This window comes from Protopterus annectens, chromosome 2.part2 (genome assembly GCF_019279795.1).
Source record: "Protopterus annectens isolate FY-2018-M chromosome 2.part2, PAN1.0, whole genome shotgun sequence".
Taxonomy (NCBI): domain Eukaryota; kingdom Metazoa; phylum Chordata; order Ceratodontiformes; family Protopteridae; genus Protopterus; species Protopterus annectens.
The window spans coordinates 1,118,729,352-1,118,751,560 of NC_056730.1; the positions used below are offsets into that span (position 1 = coordinate 1,118,729,352).

Consider the following 22,209-nt stretch of genomic DNA (forward strand, 5'->3'; position numbering starts at 1 on the left):
ATATATATATATATATAATACATGTATAAAATACATATATGCAAAATCTACAGTATACCTTCTCAAGTAAAATACTAAAACATAAAAAACTGTAAACGTGTATATTATATATCTTCTAAATCTTGTATATTTTCCTTCCTCTGTCTGATTTTTATAATGTGCATCAGTTGAAATTTTGTCTAATATCTGATAAGTGTTCTGTTATTCTATCTGTGAACTGTGTACTAAACTTACCTATATAAAATGACGTACATGCTTCGCAAGTGGCTAAATAAACCACACTCTGTCATGCAAGTTGAAAAACAATTTATTATAAATTAATTCTGTGTAACTGGATGTATAAATCTAGTATCTCTAAGTATAAGTTTGCAGTTCACACAATTAAAACATGGAACAGTCCCTTTCTTACTGTTAGTGAAGAGATTCCAACTTTATTCATTTCTTTGTAACATAACTGCTGTTTCAGATTCCTCCCCCTTTCTACATGAAGAAAGGGGTATTTCCTACAATTTTGTGTAGCTCTGAAATGAAGAAATGAATAAGGTTGGAAGTTCTCAGATATTAGATGTAAAATTTGAACTAATGCACTTTATAAACATCAGATAGAGGAAGGCCCACAACATAAATTTACATTTAGGGTCATTCAAGTAGCCTATCCAAATAAGAGACGAGGCGATGTCAGTAGTAAGCTAGAAATAACAGAGTATGAGTGGATATTGCGTTTTAATGCAGATAAACCTTCAGGGTTAAATGCCGCTGTGAGCATTAAACCAGTTCTGGAAAGGAAATAAATGCAGCTGTAATATCCATGTTTACAATGTTTTATGTTTTAATATTTTACTTGAGGTATGCTGCAGTGTAATTTATATATATTTTGTATATATATATTTTGTATATATGTATTTTATGTATGTATTTTATATATATATATATATATATATATATATATATATATATATATCATGCACTGTTTAATATATGTCTTTATAGCTTAAGTGATTGCTTGAATAAGAGATCTGATTGGATGGCTGTGTCTTTTGGGGTATTTTAATGAATGTGCTAATTTTGTTAGTTTGTATCACACTGTAGAAAGGTTTACTCCCCAAATGCTTTGTGGATAATTCAATAAAATGTTTGTACACTTTCTGACTTCTACAGTCCAATTTTTTGGTGGATTACTACTTTGTTTTACTGCTGACTGTGTTTACACACTTCCTTCCTTTTTTGTGGCTGTATTGCTCTGAGGACTTCCTGTCTCCAGACATAAATGCTGCGTTCTTCCTTTTAGTAACTTGTACACCTCTCTCGTCAACCAGGGTTTCTGATTGCTCATGTGATGATGGTTTTGATGACTGTCACATCATCCACATATTTTGAGATGTAGCCTATTACCACCTTGGTGTACTCCTCTAGGTTGATACAGTGGTTCTCAGTAGCAGCCTCCTTGAATATGATCTAATCTGTGCTCTCAAAACAGTCCTGGAGTGCTGAGACTGCACCCTCTGGCCATACTCTTACTTCTCTGTTGGTTTCTCTCTAGTAAGCGATGGCTTATATGCTGGTATTATCAATTTGGAAAGGTGGCCAGAGTTTCTCAGGTGTGGGTGAGGCACTGCCTTAAATGCCAGCTTAACGTTGCTGTCTACCTTGTCCAGTGTATTCTCCCCCCTTGTTGCAAAGTCCATATATTGGAAATAGTGGGGAAGAGACACCTCCCCCTCTGGACTTACCCCTAAGAGAATGTATTCTGTCTGCTGTAAAAAGTGAAAGCCCTTCCACATGGACTGCACTGTCAGAATTTCACCTCACCTTGTTCTGAGTAGATAATTCCTGCTTTATATAGTCCACGTAGCTTTCCAGTGATCGAATATTTGCCAGCAGGATAGATGGGAGCGCAGGCCTGTAGAGATTTGCTTTTAACCTTGCAGAGATTCCAGCCCTGGAGCCTCTTTTTTTTGTGTTTTCTCATACCTCTTGCGTTTTCTTCTCTTACCATGATCTAAAAAGGTCAGTTCTAAACATACCAGGCATTTTGTTCCATGTGTGAGTAAGATTCCCAGCTCCTGTAACTCTAGAAGTGCTGTAGGCCTCACAGTTCCCACAGGCAGCAGCTCATCATATTAGTTAAATATTTACACATTAGGAATGGGTAAAAATCATTAGCAGGCTGCCACTGCCTTTGTGATTGTGATTTTGGTGATTTATGGAATGTCAGAGAGGCATCTGATAAAACCATCAACCTAGCCAGTTAAGAAGTGTACCTTAGGTAAAAGTAAATGCAACACCATTTGTGAGAGCTAAAGAATGGCACTTAAAAAAAGAGAATGACTTTTTTCCTAGGTAAGCAATAACGTCAGCATTAAAGAATTAGAAAAGGTCCATGGTTTAATAAAGCAAGTTAATAAAGGAAATAAGACAATCATAAGGCCTTCTTCACATTTGTTTGCAGTTTCAAATGAAGCATGCAGATCTCTTTAGAACTAGTGGTTAAGGACAACACATACACAAATGCTGTAGATATAGCCAATCTACTGGCTGATAGATTCAGTGAAAACTTCTCCCCTCTGTCCCCCCCATCAGTAAATCAGGACATCCCTATTACCTGTCCCCCACTCCTTATCTGTAGGGAACAGGTCATCACTGCCCTCTTAAAGGCAAAAAATACAGTTTCCATGGGGACCCGATAACATCCCAAGCTGCATGCTGCATGAACTCAGGCATGAACTTGCAGCACCATTAGGCACCCTATTCAACCAAAGCCTGAGTACCAGCTTTGTCCCAGCCGAGTGGAGGACAGCCACTGTCATCCCTTTACACAAAGGTGGAGCATCCACCGATCCAGGAAATTGTAGGCCCATCAGCCTAACTAGCCTGATCTGCAAGGCCATGGAACGGATTGTCATGGACCTCATTAACAGGGACATTGGCAACCTCCAAACACTCAACCCCACCCAGTTTGGCTTTGTCAAGGGGAGGTCATGAGTGTTAAATCTGGTCGACTTCTTTGAGACAGTCACTAAAGCCATGGACGAGGGGAAGACGGTGCACACTGCCTACTTTGACCTGGCCAAAGCCTTTGTCACTATACCCCACTTGGGCATAGTAGATAAACTCTTCCAACTAGGCATCAATCCATATGTTACCAGATTGGTAGCAAACTGGCTCACTGATTTGAACCCACCTAATCAAAATAGGGGAAGCCACCTCAAGCAGTAGAGCCGTAACGAACGGCATATCCCAGTGATTGGTCTTGGGACCTCTTTTGTTTGGAATATACTTCCCTGAGGTGCAGCCCAAAACCCATGGGCTATGGCTGACAAGTTTGCAGATGACTGCAAGATGGGTGCAGTCATCAATTCCCCAAGTAATGTGGATGTTCTCCAAGAGGGTCTCCCCAAACAAGTGAGTGGTGGCAGAAACATGGCATCAAGCTGAATGCCAAAAAATGCATCATCATCATCCCCTTTGGGGAGAGTGATGTCCCCACATATTATTACATTAATAACGTCCTAAGTACACAATCAGTAGTGAGGAATTTAGGCACCCAGGTTGATAGCAACCTGACTTTTGACCACCATGTTGGTTCCATTGTAGGGAAAGCTTCCTACATGGCCCACCTCATAAGTAAGGATATCGCATCCCAGGACAGAGGTCATAAAATCTCCGTATTCTTCCCTTATAAGGCCACATATTGAGTTCAACGCTTCCATTGTCATGTACCTCACAAAACACATGCACAGCTGGAGAGACCAAAGAGGTTCCTCACCAGGAGAATCCAGGCCCTCCAGCACCTACCCTACACAGATAGGCTAAAAGCCCTTCCTTCTACTCAGTTTCATACATACTCCCCTTTCTCTGGCATACAGAGCAGCCTCAGACCCTGCCTTGATGGGACTGCTGCATATTCACAAGTCAAGCTCCACTCGAGCAACCCGTACACGTGGCCTTAACCTGGTCTGTGATATCAATAGAACTTGTTGGCAGGACAGATTTGTGTCCCAGAGACTCCCCATCTGTGGAATAGACTCCCTCTCTACATCAGGCAGAGTACCTCATTACCCCCTTTTTAAGCACAACCTGGATAACTGGATGGGAAACAGAAAATACACTCCTGGGATTCCAGTTGTATCCCTGCTGGACAGGGGCTCTGGGTGTTGACTTGTCTAAACATGGGCTAAACTCTTGGCTAGGCTTATAAGGGCCTCAGGGCCAATAGCCTAGTAACCTCCTATGCATGACTCCACCTTTCAAAGTGGAGTATCTAAAACCAAAATAAATTAAACCTAAGCTGCTTAGCCAAACATTCCCATTAAGATAAAGATCTTCAAAGTTGCTTTTGATATTGTAGAGCGCACTGCCATAAGAATCTTTGAATAAATTTTCAAAGTAGATGTACAGACTAGTTTGTTTGCTAATGGGAGGATCTCTCAAGGGTAAAGGATGCAGAGAAGTAACTATTGTATAATGCAGCGGTCCCAACCACCGGGCCATGGATCATTTGGTACCAGGCAGCACAAAGAATAAAAAACTTTTTATGTTGGGCATACAAGTGTCCAGAAAAAAAAGTGTATGTATGTGTATTTGTTTCTGTCTGCGTGTGTACATGAATGTGTGAAGCAGAAGAAACTGTGCATGTGTAAATGAGAGAGTGAACAGCAAGATTGATCAAACCATTATTTTATACTTGCTAAGCATCACGTTTGCTGTTTAGTGAGTGTAAAATAAATGAAATTAAAAAAAAGTGTTGGGTGTGTGCGTACGTTTGTCTGCATGTGTGAACGAATGTGTGCACGAAAGCAGAAGAGTGTGTGTGTTTAATTACTGCTCTTATAAAATTACAAACTTGCTTAAATAAAAGGTTTTGTGTAGTATGAATTTTCTGAAGAAAATAATAAGCTGAAACTCAGATGTATGTCATTATTTAGTAACTTCAATCTCCAATGACTGGCAACAAACCAGGAGTAAGGAACCAAAAAGTAAAGTAAATCCCTAGATGATTTTAAGTGTTATATTTTGTATGAAAAATGCTTCCTCCAACACCATTAACATATACTACAGCAAGTTTGAAACATAAGGCGGAGGAAGTATTTTGCATTAAAAATATATATTAAAAAATAGTACTTAAAAAAATGAATAAGTACAACATAACAGTTTTACAGAGAGCCCATTCTCCAGTCTGAGAGTAATAATACCCTCCAGGGTGTGTTTTAATGTGTAATTAATGCCCTTCCAGAGGGTGTAGAAGCCCTCCGCCTGCAGCGTCGGGACTCATAACACCTCTTGGCAGGTGTTAATTACACATTAGCACACACCCTGTCAGGCATTATTGTTTGCTTATTATACGTGCGCGATGGCAGGTCCATGGAAAATTGTCTTAACATGAAACTGGTTCGTGGTGCAAAAAGGTTGGAGACCACTGGTGTAATGAATGAGTCATACTTACAACGAGAGAAGAAATCTCTAAAACTGTGAGATGAATGTATGCTCTGTGTCTTAAAATGTATGTATATGACAACCGTAGGTTTGATTGGTAAAAATGCACTTACATTTTCTACACTAAACGTTTATAACTGAAGGCAAGAATGGAAGTAGCTAGGATTTTTGTTTTGCTCTGGTGTTGTTTGTAGTGCTTCAAATGAGTCGTTTATGTATTACATTTTGCTAATGCTGATTTACTTTCATCCTACCGCAGGTGCAATCCCTTTTAACAAGCTTTGAAAGAGGCTATAAAGTGGATGGGGGCATTATTAATGCTTTTGTCCTAATCCAAGCTAACATGCTGCTCAGTGATCAATGACAGATTGCCTTTCATGGAGTAGAGCTTACGTATTAATTGCACTTTCCCTCCCAGGATCCCTGTGTCCCCTTAACTACCGTAGGGAAGTCCACTATTCTTCTTCTTTCAGCTTTTCCCGGTTAGGGGTCGCCACAGAAGATCACCTGTCCGCTTATGATTGGCAGTGGAGTTTTACAGTGTCGAGTTGCCAGCCCAGTGCCCAACCTTCCACAGAAGGCACACACATGCATGCACTCACGCCTAGGACCAATTTAGAGTATCCAATTCACCTACAGCAGGTCTTTAGGATGTGGGAAGAAACCGGAGCACCCGGAGGAACCCCACACGACCACAGGGAGGACATGCAGACTCCACACAGAAGGCACCCCAGCTGAGGATCGAACCGGAGAACCTCTTGCTGTGAGGCAGCAACACTAACCGCTGCACCACCACGGTCGCCCTATAGGGAAGTCCACTGTACCCTTTTTTAATGCTTTATGGGTATCCACGCTAAGGAATAGTAGTGGTAGGTGAGGGAAACCTGACGTGATTCTGTTGTACAATGTTTTAAAGCTGTTTATATGAAGCAATACTCCTGAACTCTGTAGGTCAGAAAGGTGAAACAACAGGTTTTGCCCAGCATTCACTATAGTAGGTACTCTGCCAAGAATCTGGAATTGTAGATTTCTGTAATCATACCTCTCAAGTGTACCTGATTGTGAAGAATGTTCCTTATTTTGAGTCTTAATGTCCATGTTCTTCAGTGGTCCACATTGGACCACATTGAAAAGGGTTTGTCACACATTCATTCCTAAGAACCCTTTTTAGTAATATCCATGACAAATAATACTGAGTCATATTATTTCATGAAAATAATGTTTTATAAGTATAAAGCAACACATTTAACCACCCTGTGAGCTTCCTTGTTGAAGTTGTTAGTATGCTCTCAGTAAGTGTTCTGCAGTTTGCCCATTTGTTCCAAATTATGGGAGGTAGTGTTCCACATTTTGAAGATGGAAGGTTAAGAGCTATGCCTGCAGTAATAGTCAGATGAGTGTTAGCAGACTAGGGTTTGATCCCATCTGTCTTTTTTTTAATATATGTTTTAATCCATGTAAGTAACACGTGCAACATTATAATGTAAAAGGTACTAAATACTTATCCACTAGCTGAAATGTTAAACTAATGTATTTTCTGCCATATGCAGTACTGGTTACAGCAGAGGAAGGTATTTCATTTAAGTATCGATATGTTTTTGCCTTTTCATTTAGAGAGTACAAAAGTTAGCAGTTTATAGTAATTGCCTTCTCTTGCTTGAAATCTTTTGTTCTGCAGTGCAAATACAAAGATGGTGAGGTTCCAGAAAGGAGAAAGTGTTGGTCTTCGACTGGCTGGAGGTAATGATGTAGGCATATTTGTTGCTGGTGTCCAGGAAGGCAGTCCAGCAGATCAAGAGGGGCTTTGTGAGGGTGATCAAATCCTGAAGGTAGATAGCTTTCAGAAAGCAGATTTAATTGTCCTAATTAACTTTACTGAAAAGTCAAAGTGTAATTGCATTTTTTAATATTGAATTAGGTGAATAATCAAGATTTCAGATGCCTTATTCGTGAAGATGCTGTACTTTTTCTGCTAGAAATTCCCAAAGGAGATGATGTGACGATATTAGCCCAGAGCAAGTATGATGGTGGGTATCTTTGTATTGATACGTTTTATGCAGATTTTTCAGCATTGTTTAAATCCAGTATTACCTATTTAGTTAGTGCTGCCTAAACATTACTAATTCACAGATAACAGAGTTAATGTTCTTAGTATAGTAAGTTAAAATAATCTGGGAATTAAATCACCCCATCTTTTTTTAAGATAAAACAGAGAATTTGGTTCTGAAAATGTGCCTTTTTACAGCAGTAACTGGCTGTAGTTAGTAGAACCAGTCCTTTCCTCTTTGGTGTGTGGACCTGGCTAGATAATTTTACTTTGTAACTGTCCCTTTATTTGGCCGTATATTCAAGTCATGCAAACACTTTCAGTAGAGATTACTAAGAAGTTGTATGAGGTTCATGCTAATTGATTTCAATCAGTTCATCTGTAGTATTGCCATCTCCTTATATAATGTCTCTTCTCTTAAATACCTTGACATCCTACAGTTGTAAATAACAATTATTTCCAATAATTGTAGTTTTTTGCATATTATTTTCTACTGTTATTTTAGCAGCTTCATTGAAGAGTCCTTGAGATAGGTGGAAGAGGTGTGTAATACCATTTATAGCTGGCAGATAAAATACCTTCCCTTTCCAGTATGCCCAGCCATGCAGTATATTTGTAATTTTCTAAATGGTAGTTTGTTTGTTTGCTGACCAGACTGTATGGACAGGGATCAGAACAACTGATCATTTTTGCCCACCATCCTGACATGAAGCAGAGATCACCAAACTGTAAATTCAGTCTTTTTTTTTTTTTCAGTTGTTTGCATCAGCTATTCTTTTTAAATCTTCTGGTAATTTTATTTTGCCATTCATCCACCACTTTCTTTGAGAGCCAATCATATGGAAGTTTATTCTATTCATATAACACGCTCTTTAAGAACTCGTTACCAGTTGTGTTATTCTTACAGAAACTCTAAATCTAAAATGTTTTACTGCATATGTATTTATTTTATTTAAGTAAAAAAAAAATGTATTTAAATAAAATAAATAAAAAATTCTTACAGAAACTTTAATTCTAAAATGTTTTACTGCAGATTTTTTGCAAACCAGCATACTCTACCAGAAATGGCTCTTGAAAACATGCATGCCTCTTTAGAAACTCTCCTCTTAATGTTCTATAGGACAGAAAAAATAAGCATAAATGTTTTAATGTTTTATGATGATTTATATCCTTAGATGTTTTATTCTTTTAGTGTAATATCTCTGGACATATCTAAGTCTTTGTGTAGGTATTTTACTCTGTGGATGCCACATTAATGTTCCTAACAGCAAGAGGTTCTCCTGTTCCATTCTTGGCTGGAGTGCCTTTTGTGTGGAGTCTGCATGTCCTCCCCGCAGTCGAGTGTCCTCCAAAAGACATGCGTGAATGGGCGTACCTCCGTTGAAGGTTGGGCGTCGGGCTGGCAACTCGGCACCATAAAAATCGACTGCCAGTCATTAGCGGACCGGAGGTCCGCTGTGGCGACCCCTAACCAAGAAAAGCCGAAAAGACAAACAAACATTCCAATTTTGAACTAACAAGACATAATTCCTTCATCAGATATTCCTTCCTACTCTTAAAAAATGAATTATTCATCTTAAAAGTCCACATGACCAATAGAGAGAACTCCTCAGTTTGAGCTTAATGAGAGCTTCTTATCCACAAGAACTCCTAAGTCGCAAATTTCTAGTTCTATATTATTTTTAGTGCAAGTCTTGTAATGTTTATTTTACCAAATGAGCATACATGTATCTTCCTTCTGTTTCTCTTCATCTTATTCTGCTATGTAGAACCACTCGGTTACTCCAGTCCTTTCTGCAGGATTCCTGTATCAGCATCTGAACAATTTGTGTTCCTAAATTTAAAGTCTTCTACACAAGTAAAAGTTTCAGAAGTATTTTATTTTCAAAACCGATATCAGATAACTATTGAAAAGATGAAGTCTAAAAACTGGTCCCTGTGGTACACCTTTATTAAAGTAAGGCATATAGAGCGTCTTACATTTTCCGACTGTATATGCCATATTTTATTTGGTAGCCACTCCATTTTCTACCTAATCAATATTTCATGCAGTTTCATAGCAGATAATTTATGGATCATTGCCCATGATCAACTGTCAAATGGGACTAGAAAAGTTTGTATAACTCATTTTAACCTTCAGTCCATTTTCTGGACATACCATGGTGTTTTCAATGAAACTAAGATGGCAAGTGATAGGCAGTCTAGTCTACAGGTAAGCATGTTGACTTAAAGGGTGTTTCCTTCTCTAGTAATTCTGTTTGTAACTTTCCAGAGCTATTGCTTCCATTAGTTTACTCATGCAGGATAGTGTACTAGTTGGCTAGTAGGTCCATAGTTCTTCACAATATGTCATTATTTTTTCCTGCAGACTAGCCAGATGATTGCTGTTTTTCATTTCTCTGGTGTGGCTATTTCCTCAAAACGGTACTTAAACAATAGTCTCAAAGGTACTGTTAGGGAAGATTTTAGGGATTTAGTATTATGATTACTTATAGTATCCAAGTCACTAGGTTTGTGTGTGTGTGTGTGTGTGTGTGTGTGTGTGTGTGTGTGTGTGTCTAAGTTGCTTATCAAGTTGTCTAGACTGTCATAGTTTAGTTCAGATCATCTATTTTCACACACTAAAGTCTTATAGTTATTTAATATTCTTTTGTCCTGGCCCAAGACACTGAGAAAGCAGGATTCAGATAAACTAATTCTTTCATCCTGGGATTAATGATGTCCTTCAAGGATGCATCTGCAGTCCTTACATATGGGTTGTCCTGCCTCAGGCAGCCCTTCGGTCGGCCGGATTCCAAAGTCTGGGTCCGGCGTCGGCTGATGTCGCCCTTTTCCCCGACGTCAGAGCGCCTGGGGTATAAAAGCGTCAGCCGACGCCATCTTCCTCAGTCTTTCTTGCCGCGCGGTGCCCGAAGCAGAAGCAGTTCGCAAGTGCCGGTCGGCCAGCTCCTGTGATTTCAGCTACCGAAGTCTTCAAAAAAGCTAAGTACCCCGTTGGGGACTCTTTCTTGCCTCAGCCGATGTCAGATCAAACGGTTAAAGTTAATAATTGTTTAAAATGTGGGAAACAAATACCTCATAAGGATTTCCACTCTTACTGCTTACCTTGCCTAGGCCCAGACCACGACGTTTCGGCCTGTACAGCCTGTGCTTCCTTCAATAGACGCACTCTTAGGCGTCGGGCAGAGTTTACAGAGGAATATTTTGGGCAAAGTTACTGTTATAAAATGCCGTTGGAGCTTCTGACAGCTCATTTACCCAAAAAACATAAGGAGAAGGACCGACACACGCGGTCCGCGGTTCCGGCCGACTCCACGCCCAGGCCTACCGCTAGTGTCTCGGTCTCTGCTGAATCCGAATCTCTACCGATTCCGACCGACGACACCGCACAGCCAGTACCTCCAGTACCGGAGGCTTCCACTGGGTCGGTCTTAGAATTACCTTCTGAAACCGGTGCTCCGGAGATATCCGACACCATTTCTGTGGCTAAAACTACCCCAGCATGTGGGGCAGCCAGGCCTCCTGTATCCATGTCCATTAAGGCTTTTACTGCTAAACAGCCAAAATCTCTCCCTCCCAAGGCTATTCCTCAGGGATCTTCTACAGGTTCACAAATTTTAAGCTTAGCTGAGGACCTTATCTTCTTAATCAGGGGCTCTCAGCCACACCCAGACAGGGGCTCTCAACCTCCTCCAGGCAAAAGGCCCAGGGTTGAGCAGACATATCCCCAGGCCTCTGATGAGGCCTCAGATGACTCTGCCCTTTCAGATTACCAGGAGGAGGCCTTTCCGGCCTACGAGGATTCTGATGCAGAGGAATCTATTCCCTCGGCCTCCCCCCCTGAAGAGTTGTCCTTTGGGGAGACCCTTCACTCCATGAGAGAGCATTTTAAATGGCAAGGCCAGGAATTCTCTGATTCCAGGAAGAGGTTAAGGACTTTTTTGCATTTGCCTCAGCATAGACCTTTGGCTATTCCTCCTGTTTTAAATGTCATAGAGGATGTGTACTCAGAGTCTAGTATTTCCCCATACTCCCTCCCTCCAGCTCCTGTCAAACCCGACAGGTACTACAGGGTCCCGGACACACATCTATTCCTTTACAAGGGCCACTCAGCTGACCCAGAAACTATTTCCCAGGGGCCTAAAGGGGTTGCAACCTCCACTACTAAGAACCCACTTCCTTTTGAAAGGGAATCCAGGGCCCTAGAGAGATGGGGTAAAAAAGTGTACACTCACTCTTTCTATGAGAGCATTGAATTGTCAATTCCATATGATACAGTATCAAGAATATCTGTTAGATGAATTGCATAAAAAACTAACCTCACCTGAACCCCTGGATCGCAAGGCACTTCAGGATCTGGTGCATAACTCCCAGCAGGTTAGCAACCATTTTTTACAGTGTGGTTATGATGCATTGGAAGCTTCATGTAGGTCAGCAATGACAGGTGCAGTCATACGTAGACATGCTTGGCTGAAGGAACAAACACTGCCAGATCATGTTAAAGCAAAGCTTCTGGATGCACCCCTGGAAAAACAAAAGTTATTTGGTTCCACGGCTCAAGAGGTCTTAAAGAAATTTGAGGAAAAGGCCAAGTCAGTACAGACAGTCAAAGATTTTCTCCAGGTCCAACCACCAAGATTCAGCAGAAATTGGCCTTCTAAGAATCGGTCCTTTCCAGACACAGACAGATTTCAAAGAGGCAAAAATAGGCGTGCCAGAGGTAGAGGGCAAGCTAGAGGCTCCTACAGAGGATGTCAGTGGCAGCCTCCTAACCAAAGAAGTAGTGCAGGACCTACACCTGCTTCACAAGAACAAACTCAATGACTTGAATCTGACCCCGCCAACCAGGGCTCAATTGGAAGCACCTTTGGGTGGAAAGCTATCTTTATTCTAAAAAAATTGGCACATTATTACAAGGGACAAATGGATACTGCAAATAATAGACAAAGGATACAGATTCCATTTTCATACATTACCAAAAAGACAAGGCATGCCAAATCTGCCACCGAATCAAAGGACAGAGGCTTTCAAGCAAATTTCCAACCTACTGCAAATGAAAGCAATAGAAAAGGTTCCTCTCATAGAACAAGGCCAAGGATTTTATTCCAGACTATTTCTTGTCCCAAGAAAAGAAAAGCAATGGAGGCCTATTCTGGACTTGTCCGCACTAAATACTTACCTCATTGTGCCAAAATTCAAAATGCTGACCTTACAGCAACTCCTTCCCATGCTGGGCAAGGGGTCCTGGCTGGTAACTCTAGACCTCAAGGAGGCATACCTGCATGTCCCTATCAGACAAAGTTGCAGAAGATACCTCAGATTTCTTGCAGGTTCAGAGCGTTATCAATTCTCAGCATTGCCCTTTGGCTTATCTACTGTGCCCAGAGTATTCACGAAATGCCTGGCATCAGTAATTGCACATTGCAGACTTCAGGGGATTCAAATATACCCATACCTGGACGACTGCCTTATACAAGCGGACAGCCAACAAACATTGGTAAAACACTTGAATTATGCCATCCGCCTACTTCAGGCTTTGGGATACACAGTCAACATTCAGAAATCAAGACTTGTTCCATCCCAAAGAATAATTTTTCTGGGTGCAAAACTAGATACAACCACCCAAATGGCTTTTCTCACAGAAGAAAAACAAGAACAACTACCGGATTATTTCAGAAGCCTGACAAAACAAACCCAACTGACTGCAAGGAAAATCCTGCAGGCCGTGGGTTTCATGGCATCTTGCATTCTTCTGATTCCACAAGCAAGGCTGCATATGAGGAAACTACAATGGTACCTAAGGAGTCTATGGTCTCAACACAGTCACAGCCTAGAAGCTTTGATCCCCCTTATTCCATGCCTTTAAAAGGAATTTCTATGGTGGGCTCAAGCAAGCCAGTCAAACATGGGTCTGCCTTTCAGCAAACCAAATATCAGCCAAACCATTACAACGGACGCCTCAGACCATGGATGGGGAGTGCACATGGAGGGAAGATGCATTCAAGGACAATGGACACAAACAGAATTTCGCCTGCACATAAACCAAAAGGAAATGCTGGCAGTGATGCATTCAATCGAGGCCTTCAAGCACTTCCTACATCAAGGCCACCTGCTAATAAAGACAGACAATACCACAGTTATGTGGTACATAAACAAGCAAGGAGGTACCCATTCTTACCCTCTTTGCAGGCTGGCAGTGAATCTTTGGGAACTTTCCCTAAAACTCAATATAGAGCTGCAATCCCAGTTTGTACCAGGAAAAGACAATGTACTGGCGGACAGCCTAAGCAGAAACATCATGGATCCACACGAATGGATGCTGCACCCAGACACCTTTCTTCAAGTAACGCAATCATGGGGAAGGCCGGACATAGATCTTTTTGCCTCCCACCACAACCATCAACTGAAGAAATTCTGCACAAGGACATACCACCCACAAGCATGGAAAGTGGACGCTCTCTCTTTCAGCTGGAATACTCTAACAGTATATGCATTTCCACCTCTTCCGTTAATGACCAAGGTCTTACTGAAGATCAGGACAGAACAACCAAAAGTGATTCTGATAGCTCCGGACTGGCCAAGACAACACTGGTACCCACTGTTAAGGAGCTTGTCACTCACGAAACTGTGGCCTCTACCACAATGGCCACTTCTTCTGACACAGCACAATTACAAAACTCTGCACTCCAGCCTAAAAACCTTGCAGCTGACGGCCTGGAAAATACCTTGACTCTTCGCCTGGATAAACTATCCAAAAGGGTAAAGGATATCATCAAGGAAGCTCGGCGGCCTTCCACAAGAAAGGCATATTCAGCAAAATGGAAAAGATTTCGCACTTGGAACTCCACAAAGGGCCAAGATCCGACAGTAATGAGCATTCCACATATCCTGGAATACTTGGCAGAAATGCTCCATAATGGCCTTTCTTACTCTTCCATAAAAATCCATGCTTCAGCAATTTCAGCAGAGTACAACACTGATCCACCTGTATTTTCTCATCCGCTGCTAAAGCAGTTTCTAAGAGGGATAAAAAACATCAACCCTCCAAGGAAACCACCAGTGCCTACATGGGACCTTAACTTCATGTTGGAAAAATTAACTCTACCTCCCTTTGAACCAGCAGCATCTGCAGAACTACAGTTCCTGTCTTGGAAGACTGCTTTCCTTCTGGCCATAACCTCAGCAAGAAGAGTATCTGAGTTACAGGCCCTCATGGCAGTACAACCATTTCTTACTTTTCGTCAGGACAGTCTCATTGAGAACCAATCCTTCATTCATGCCAAAGATGGTATCCAGGGTCTCACTGAACCAAGCTATTCACCTGCCTACCTTCTTTCCAAATCCACAAAATAAAGGAGAGAAACTTCTTCATACCCTGGACATTCACAGACAGTTGCGCTACTACTTGGACAGAACTAAGACTTACAGGAAAACTGACCAGCTTTTTGTAGCATATGCTGCTGGTGTACAAGGAAAAGCAATTTCCAAACAGACAATTTCAAAATCTGTAGGGAATTGCATTCGATTCTGTTACTCTTTTCATGGCAAAACTGTGCCAGCCAACATTAGACCTCATTCCACCAGAGCCACAACCACCTCCACAGCCTTCTTAAGAGGGGTGGCTACAAAGGACATCTTAGAAGCTGCTACATGGAGCTCCGTGCATACATTTTCCAGGCATTACAACTTACCTTTATATTCCAGATCCAGAGCAGGCTTTGCTACTGCAGTCCTGCAGGGCATTTTAGCTACACTATCCTTTTCTTAGGTCCTACCACCCCCAGCTTGGCTATGGTATTCTACCCATATGTAAGGACTGCAGATGCATCCTTGAAGGACATAGTACAGTTTTGTACCTACCATAAATGTAGATGTCCGATAGGTATGCATCTGCAGTCAGGATTTCCCTCCCTCCTACCCCTCTGTGGTATTACTTTAGTATTTATCCCTCTTTCTAGCTAGCTGGGGTTATCTATTATGGTGTATTTGTTTTATATTACTGTGCATGTTTGGAATTTTTTGCATCTCTCCAAATTTAGCCTTCATTAGAGGGCACCTGGCATCTGGGGCAAGAAAAACTGAGGAAGATGGCGTCGGCTGACGCTTTTATACCCCAGGCGCTCTGACGTCGGGGAAAAGGGCGACATCAGCCGACGCCGGACCCAGACTTTGGAATCCGGCCGACCGAAGGGCTGCCTGAGGCAGGACAACCCATATGTAAGGACTGCAGATGCATACCTATCGGACATCTACATTTATGGTAGGTACAAAACTGTACTTTTCTTGATGTCCCCCTGCAAATATAGTGTGTATGATCTACCTGCCTTACTATCATCTGTGTACCTGCAAAATGATCTTTTGTTGTCTTTACAGCTCTTTAGTAATTTGCTCTTAAAAAACTGCTATCACTTTTACAACACTTTTATCATGTTTACAGATAATCTAGTAAACTAACTTAATTAGAATGTTTTGTATTGCTCCATTTTTTGTATATTCTATTCTTTTTTGTTAATTTCCATGTTCCTTGAAATCGTGTTTTTAGCGCTACTCAAAGTTTGATCTGCTATATCTTTGTTTTTGCATCCATAAAGAGCTTTTGTGTCAAACCTCATCCTTCTATTGTATTTTGCCATACAATGTGGATAGCCAGTCATTAGACACTAATTTCTTATTGCTGTAATAGTGATCTTTAAGTTTATATTGTCCAGATTTAACTTCTGTATCACCTTATGATCACTGTCAAGTAAAGGCTGAGTGAGCTTTGAGTAATGGTGGTAATTCAGATTTAAATAGATTGCCTCAAATTTGTTTTTGCTCTACTTGCTGGGCTGTTAATGTTGGTTTGACACCAATTATAATTTAATAAGGTATGGATTAACTTTGGACTATTTGTCCTTCTTGGGTTGGGTAAATTACGAGAATGGGAAAGTTGAAAATATCCTATTAGTGTAACATTTTCATTTCATTACTTGAGTAAGTTTGGTCAGAAAAATGTCAAATATTTGGATAAATGCCACATTCATATTTTGAGGTTGCAAATGCATAATCTGTCAAATTGTTTGTATTTTATTAAAACTTAGCATCATTAACACATATATCATCATTTACTGTTAATCCCTCCTCTACCCTCTGTTGACCTTTTTAAAACAATTTCCCGGTACCCATCTAATTTGGAATTCAGTCTATATCCTGATACCTGCTTTTGGCAGTAACTCTGTATCAGTATAATATTGTATGATGATGTTTTACAGCATGCCAGTTTTCCCTCCTAAAATTCTAGCATTTGCATATATCAGCCTATTTTTTCTTGGTTCTACCTCATCTCTACACTGACCTTGTCCTTCTGAAAACTCTTTCTTTGTACTAACAGAATGAAGGAGTTTCCTTTTCATTTTTTATTTACAATAAGTGGATAAATTTGTATTATCCTTTGACAAACCCTAAACATTATCACAAGTGCTTAAAAATGGCCATGATTTTAACGCAACAAAATTTTGAGATCTAGGCATGTTTTTGATCAGTTTTCTTATCAATACCTTCAGCCACAAAGTAACCAGAAACAAGGCTTGGATACCCCTTTCATTAGTAAAACTCATAATGCTAAGTGCTCTCTTAAAAACAAGTAGTCATCATTGCTGATTATTTAGCCCTGTATGATGGTAATTTCAATACAGCCTTATTCTGACTGTCCAAACCTGCCCTTGTGTCTCTCACTCTGGCATCAGGTGAAGAACACAAAATTCTGTCTTCATTTGAACCTTTGCTAAAATAGCATCTGTACCTATACACCCATCATTAAAACCGTTTGTCTAGTGGAAGTGGATCGTGGATGCTAAACTATTATATCTGTCATTTTGTGCATATCTAGAATGCATGAATTCAAATGTATCCACTTCTCCTTGATAATAAGCATAGCTAATGCCAGTGTTGCAGTTTGTTCTTAATTTTATAGGTGTACATTTTTACTGATTTCTTATATAGTCATATCTCTTCCTTTCAGCCATCATTCAATTGGACCTGTTTCTCTTCCTTTTACTTTTATGTGATCTGATAGTCACATTTTGAAAGCAGTATTTTGTTTCTCTTAGTTATCAAGTATCTACTTCCAATTTTGTCTTTTAGGTTCATAGGTTCATACTAGGCTATCTGCCCTGGGGCATTTATAAGCCTAGCCCAATTGTGTTTGGCTTATGCCACCCCTTGATTTGAGTGTACTGTGCCCTTTTTAAAGTTTAGTTTACTGTGCCTCTGTCTAATAGTGACACGGAAGTAATCTCCGGGACAAACCTACGATCCCCCATCCACTCATCAAGATTCTTCTTGAAGAGAGTCAGTGAGGTGCTCTGCCTAACATGAATTGGAATCCTGTTCCAGAGCGAAGGGATCCTCTGGGTTATGAATCTGTCCCTCTAGCATGTTCTATTTATTTCTGTGCTGAGGTTCAAGTCCCTAGAGTGTGTGGCTCTAAGGGATTTAGATTTACTGAGGTGGAGCATGTCCATTAATTCTGGGTTGGACATAGCTTTATATGTCAGGCATAGATCGCCTCGAAGTAGGCGGTATGCAACTGAGTAGAGCTAGGGTTTTTTTAACCGAGCAGCATATGGCATCTGTTTGAGTCCCTTGATCCTCCTGGTGAGGTACTTTTGGGGTCTTTCTAATTGCTGCAGGTGTCGGGTAAGGTACATCCCAAAGGGGGCATTGTATTCTATGATGGGCCTGTTGAGGGATGAATAAAGGGACACGATTACCTCTCTTGATCTAGATGTGAATCCTTTCATGATGAGGTGGGCTGTGTAGAAGGTCTTTCTAACCACTTCGGCAATGTGGTTGTCAAAGGAGAGATTGCTATCAACTTGGGTCCCCAGATCCCTAATTACTTTCTCTGTACTTAATGGGTTACCACCTATTTGGTAATTTGTGGGCACATTGTTTTTACCAAAGGGTATGACTGTACACTTTTTGGCATTTAGCTTTAGACCATGGCTTTGGCACCAGTTATCCGTCTCTGCGAGACCTTTTTGAAGGATGTTTGTGTCAGCTGGAGAGTCAATTATGGCGCCCAGTTTGCAGTCATCTGCAAACTTGGTGAGCTATAGTCCTTCCACGTTGGCCTGTACCTCAGAAAAGTAAATACTGAACAAGAGAGGTCCCAGGACAGAACCTTGTGGGACACCACTTGTGACAGGTTTCGAGTCTGACATGGCCCCAGCAACTCTGACGTTATGGGTTCTGTCTTTGAGCCAGTTTGCGACCCATCTTGTGACATAGGGGTTTATATTTAGGCTGGATAGCTTATCTATGATGCCTGAGTGGGGTATTGTGTCAAATGCCTTTGCGAGGTCGAGATAGGCTGTGTGGACTACCTTCCCTTCATCTATGGCCTTGGTGACTATTTTGAAGAAGTCGACCAGGTTCAAAAGGCAGGATCTGCCCTTGACGAAGCCAAATTGGGTAGGATCTAGTGTCTGTATGTCCCCAATGTCTTTGTTTATGAGTTCCATGATGATCCTCTCCATAGCCTTGCATACTAGGCTAGTCAGGCTTATGGGGCGATAGTTTCCAGGGTCCGTAGAGGCTCCACCTTTGTGGAGTGGGAACACTGTTGCTGTACGCCATTCTGTGGGCACATATCCTGTAGTGAGGCTGTGATTGTACAGCTGTTTTATTTGAGGGATTAGTTCCTCTTGTAGTTCATGTAGGACACAACCTGGGACACCATCTGGTTCCATGGAAGCAGTGTTTTTTGCTTTGGAGAGGGTGGCCTTCACCTGAGCATCAGAGATGTTTGGGAGGCTGCACTCTGCCGGGATAGATACTTGCTCTTTTGGGGGGGAGGGGGTGGAGAAGTTTGCACTGAACCTGTTTGCCAGGATATTGGCAATGTCTGTGGGTTCAGTGTATTTTTTGTCGTTTAGAATCAACTCAGAACATGTCTGGGAGTTGCATCCCAGGTTCCTAACAACTGAAAAAAGCCTTATGATTGTCTTTAGTGTCTTGTGCAATTTTTCTCTCGAAGCTGGCCTTGGAGGATTTTATGAGGGATCGTAATTTTTTGCTAGTACTGATCAGAGATGCCTTCCCTTTCAGGGATTTTGCTCTATCATGTAGTAGCTTCCTCCTTCTGTTGTACAGTTTATTTATGGCTGGGGTCCACCAGACTGGACGCCTGCCTTTAGATGATTGGGTCTTGATTTTGTTTGGGATAGCATGATCCATGCATTCCTGGAGATGTCCGTAGAATGCGTTTATGTAGGATTCTGCAGTTTGGGCCGTAGTTTCCACTGGCTCTGGGGCCTTGAAGGATTCCACTTCGGTTTTGAGAAGTGTGAAGTTCGCTTTTGAGAAGTTTTTCACTGTGGTTTTCTGGGCTATGGGTGGGGTCGGGATGTGGATATCCAGTGAAATTAATTTATGGTCTGATCTTACCAATGAGGGATATACTTCTGGTATGGAGCATAGAGTCCCCATGTTGGTAATTATCAGGTCTAGTATGTTTTCCCCTCTTGTGGGAGTGGTGACTAGTTGTTCCATAGCATTTGAGTTTATAAATTCCAGGAACCTTTGGGCTAAGGTGCTGGGGCTTGAGTAATGCTCCCAGTCTATGTTTGGGTAGTTGAAGTCGCCCAATATAATGGTGTTCGGAAAGATCTTCATGTTCTCTAATGTTTTCAGGAAAGCTGAGTGGGATTCCTGACTTTGAGAGGGTGGTCTGTAGGATGCTATAAACTGAAAAGCAGTCTTGCTCACTGTCAGTTTCACATGGATGGTCTCCGATACTTCGTGCAATGCCACTAACCTGGAGGTTGGATATCCTTGATAAATATGGAAACTCCCCCTCCTTTTGTGGTTCGGTCTGGGTTTTGGGGTCGAAAAGCATGATATGAGGTATAACCTGGTAGTGCTGGGGTGCTCTCTGGAGCCTTGAACCAGATTTCTGTCACTGCACAGACATCGATGTTCTCCATACTGAGGAGAGCTTCCAGTGCATGCATCTTGATGTTAAGATTTCTGGCGTGTAGCAGCATTACCCTTAGTTTCTTGTTCCTTGTGCTGTCTATGGAGGTGGGTTTGACTTTTGAGCCTTGCCTAAAAAAGGCACTATGTGGGTGGCAAGAGCCTTTGCCAATATCCAAAAGCCCAGTGGTGACAGGTGCAAGCCGTCCCTAGCGAAGCAGCGTGGCTTGTCGCGCATATCATCCCAGGCTGACAGACACTGGATCCCCTTTGAATGACACCAAAATTTTAGCCAGTTGTTAAAATCGATCATTTTGTTTTTATACTGTGGCATCATTCTAGGTGAGGGTAAGATGCTGCTCAAGGTCAGGGTCATACCGGCCTGAGCTACATGATCAGAGAGCTCCTCTATGTCTCTTCATGTAGTCGAGGGAGGTACGTCTCAGGTCATTCACGCCAGCATGCACAATGACTGAGTCATATTTGTATTTGCTTTGGAGTGACCTGAGTGCTTGCGTTATGTGGCGGATCCTAGCGCCCGACAGGCAGCTCACTGTGACCTTCTCTTTATTCAGCCTGGTGAGCGGGACGTCAGTGTGTCTGACAATAGCGTCACCTATTACAAGAGTATCAGGTGTGGTGTTCAGCCTTAAGGGCTGTGACTGCTTGGCACACTGACTTTGTGTGCTATGTGTTGTACGTGTTTTGTTTTGGGGTAGCGTTTGCTTGGATGTCTGCTTTGGAGGTCTCTGTTGCTTAGGTAGATTTATATTTAGAGCCTCCGAGTATGTTTTTGTGTTTTTATGTGTTTAGTTCGCTGTTGTGGTGGGACTATGTGATACTGGAATTATGTTGTGTGAGGTTACCTTCTCCTCCTGACTGGTTACACCAATTTTGAGATGAGAGAGCTCAGCCTCCCATTTGGCAATATGGTTGCATCTCTCACATATATTGGAACCTGTTTGGAGGAGGAGAGGGTTGTCCGTGTACATGAGACAGTTGTAACATTGCCTCAAAATTCACAGATTCACCAGCTGGACTGGAGAGGAAACCATTGACTGACCTTTGGACATGCTAGAGTAATATAGGGAACTAAATTAAAACAGACCAGTAGGGGACAAGGTAATTGTGGAGAGTGTAAGAGTAAGTAGTGCTTATGGTTTATTAGTGCTAACTTGTAAAATTACTTATTTGGACCAGTGAGGGGCCTTAGAATGAGAATATGGTGTTTACTTTGAGAGATAGAGCAGTTCTAAGGGAAAAAGTGAAGAGCAGACTTCGTGGAGCCAGGAATAGTTTAAACCCAATTAGGCGGTGCTGCCCGATGTTGCGCTATGCGCAAAAACGCGCAAAACCACACAAAAGAGGGTTTTAAGAGAGGGAGATCAAAGAGTTAGGAATTGACCCAAAAATGGCCAATAAAACTACAGTTTCAAGGCAGTAACCACTCCCACAGGGGCAGGCAGGCTGCTCAATGTTTATCACTGCCACTGATGAACACAGAGACTTCCCTTTAGCCCAAGCAAACAATGGCCTCCAAGAAACTTACAAACAGTTCAGAACAGCAAATCTGTAACTGAACTTTTTTAAATCTCAGAAAAGTGGGGGAAAAGTAAGATTTTTTTGTTTTTTTGATTTTTTTTAAGGAAAGCAGAGGTTAACAGGTATCAACAAGTTAGAACATTGCAGTAAATGACCCCACACTTGAGTGCTAGGCCAGAGACAGATAAAATGCAAGTTTTAAGAAAAAAAAAACAATTTAAAAATAAGTG

At 41.5% G+C, this 22,209-nt stretch overlaps 1 protein-coding gene across 3 annotated transcripts in view; it reads left to right on the plus strand.

Moving 5' to 3' along the window:
* TJP2 (tight junction protein 2) overlaps positions 1 to 22,209 on the plus strand; it is a 2,224,967-nt gene that overhangs the window by 1,597,805 nt on the left and 604,953 nt on the right. For all 3 annotated transcript variants that reach the window (XM_044064349.1, XM_044064348.1, XM_044064350.1), the window contains 2 exons: positions 7,112 to 7,262; positions 7,352 to 7,460. In XM_044064349.1, coding sequence (XP_043920284.1) covers positions 7,112 to 7,262; positions 7,352 to 7,460 — 260 coding nt within the window. The remainder of the gene's footprint in view (positions 1 to 7,111; positions 7,263 to 7,351; positions 7,461 to 22,209) is intronic.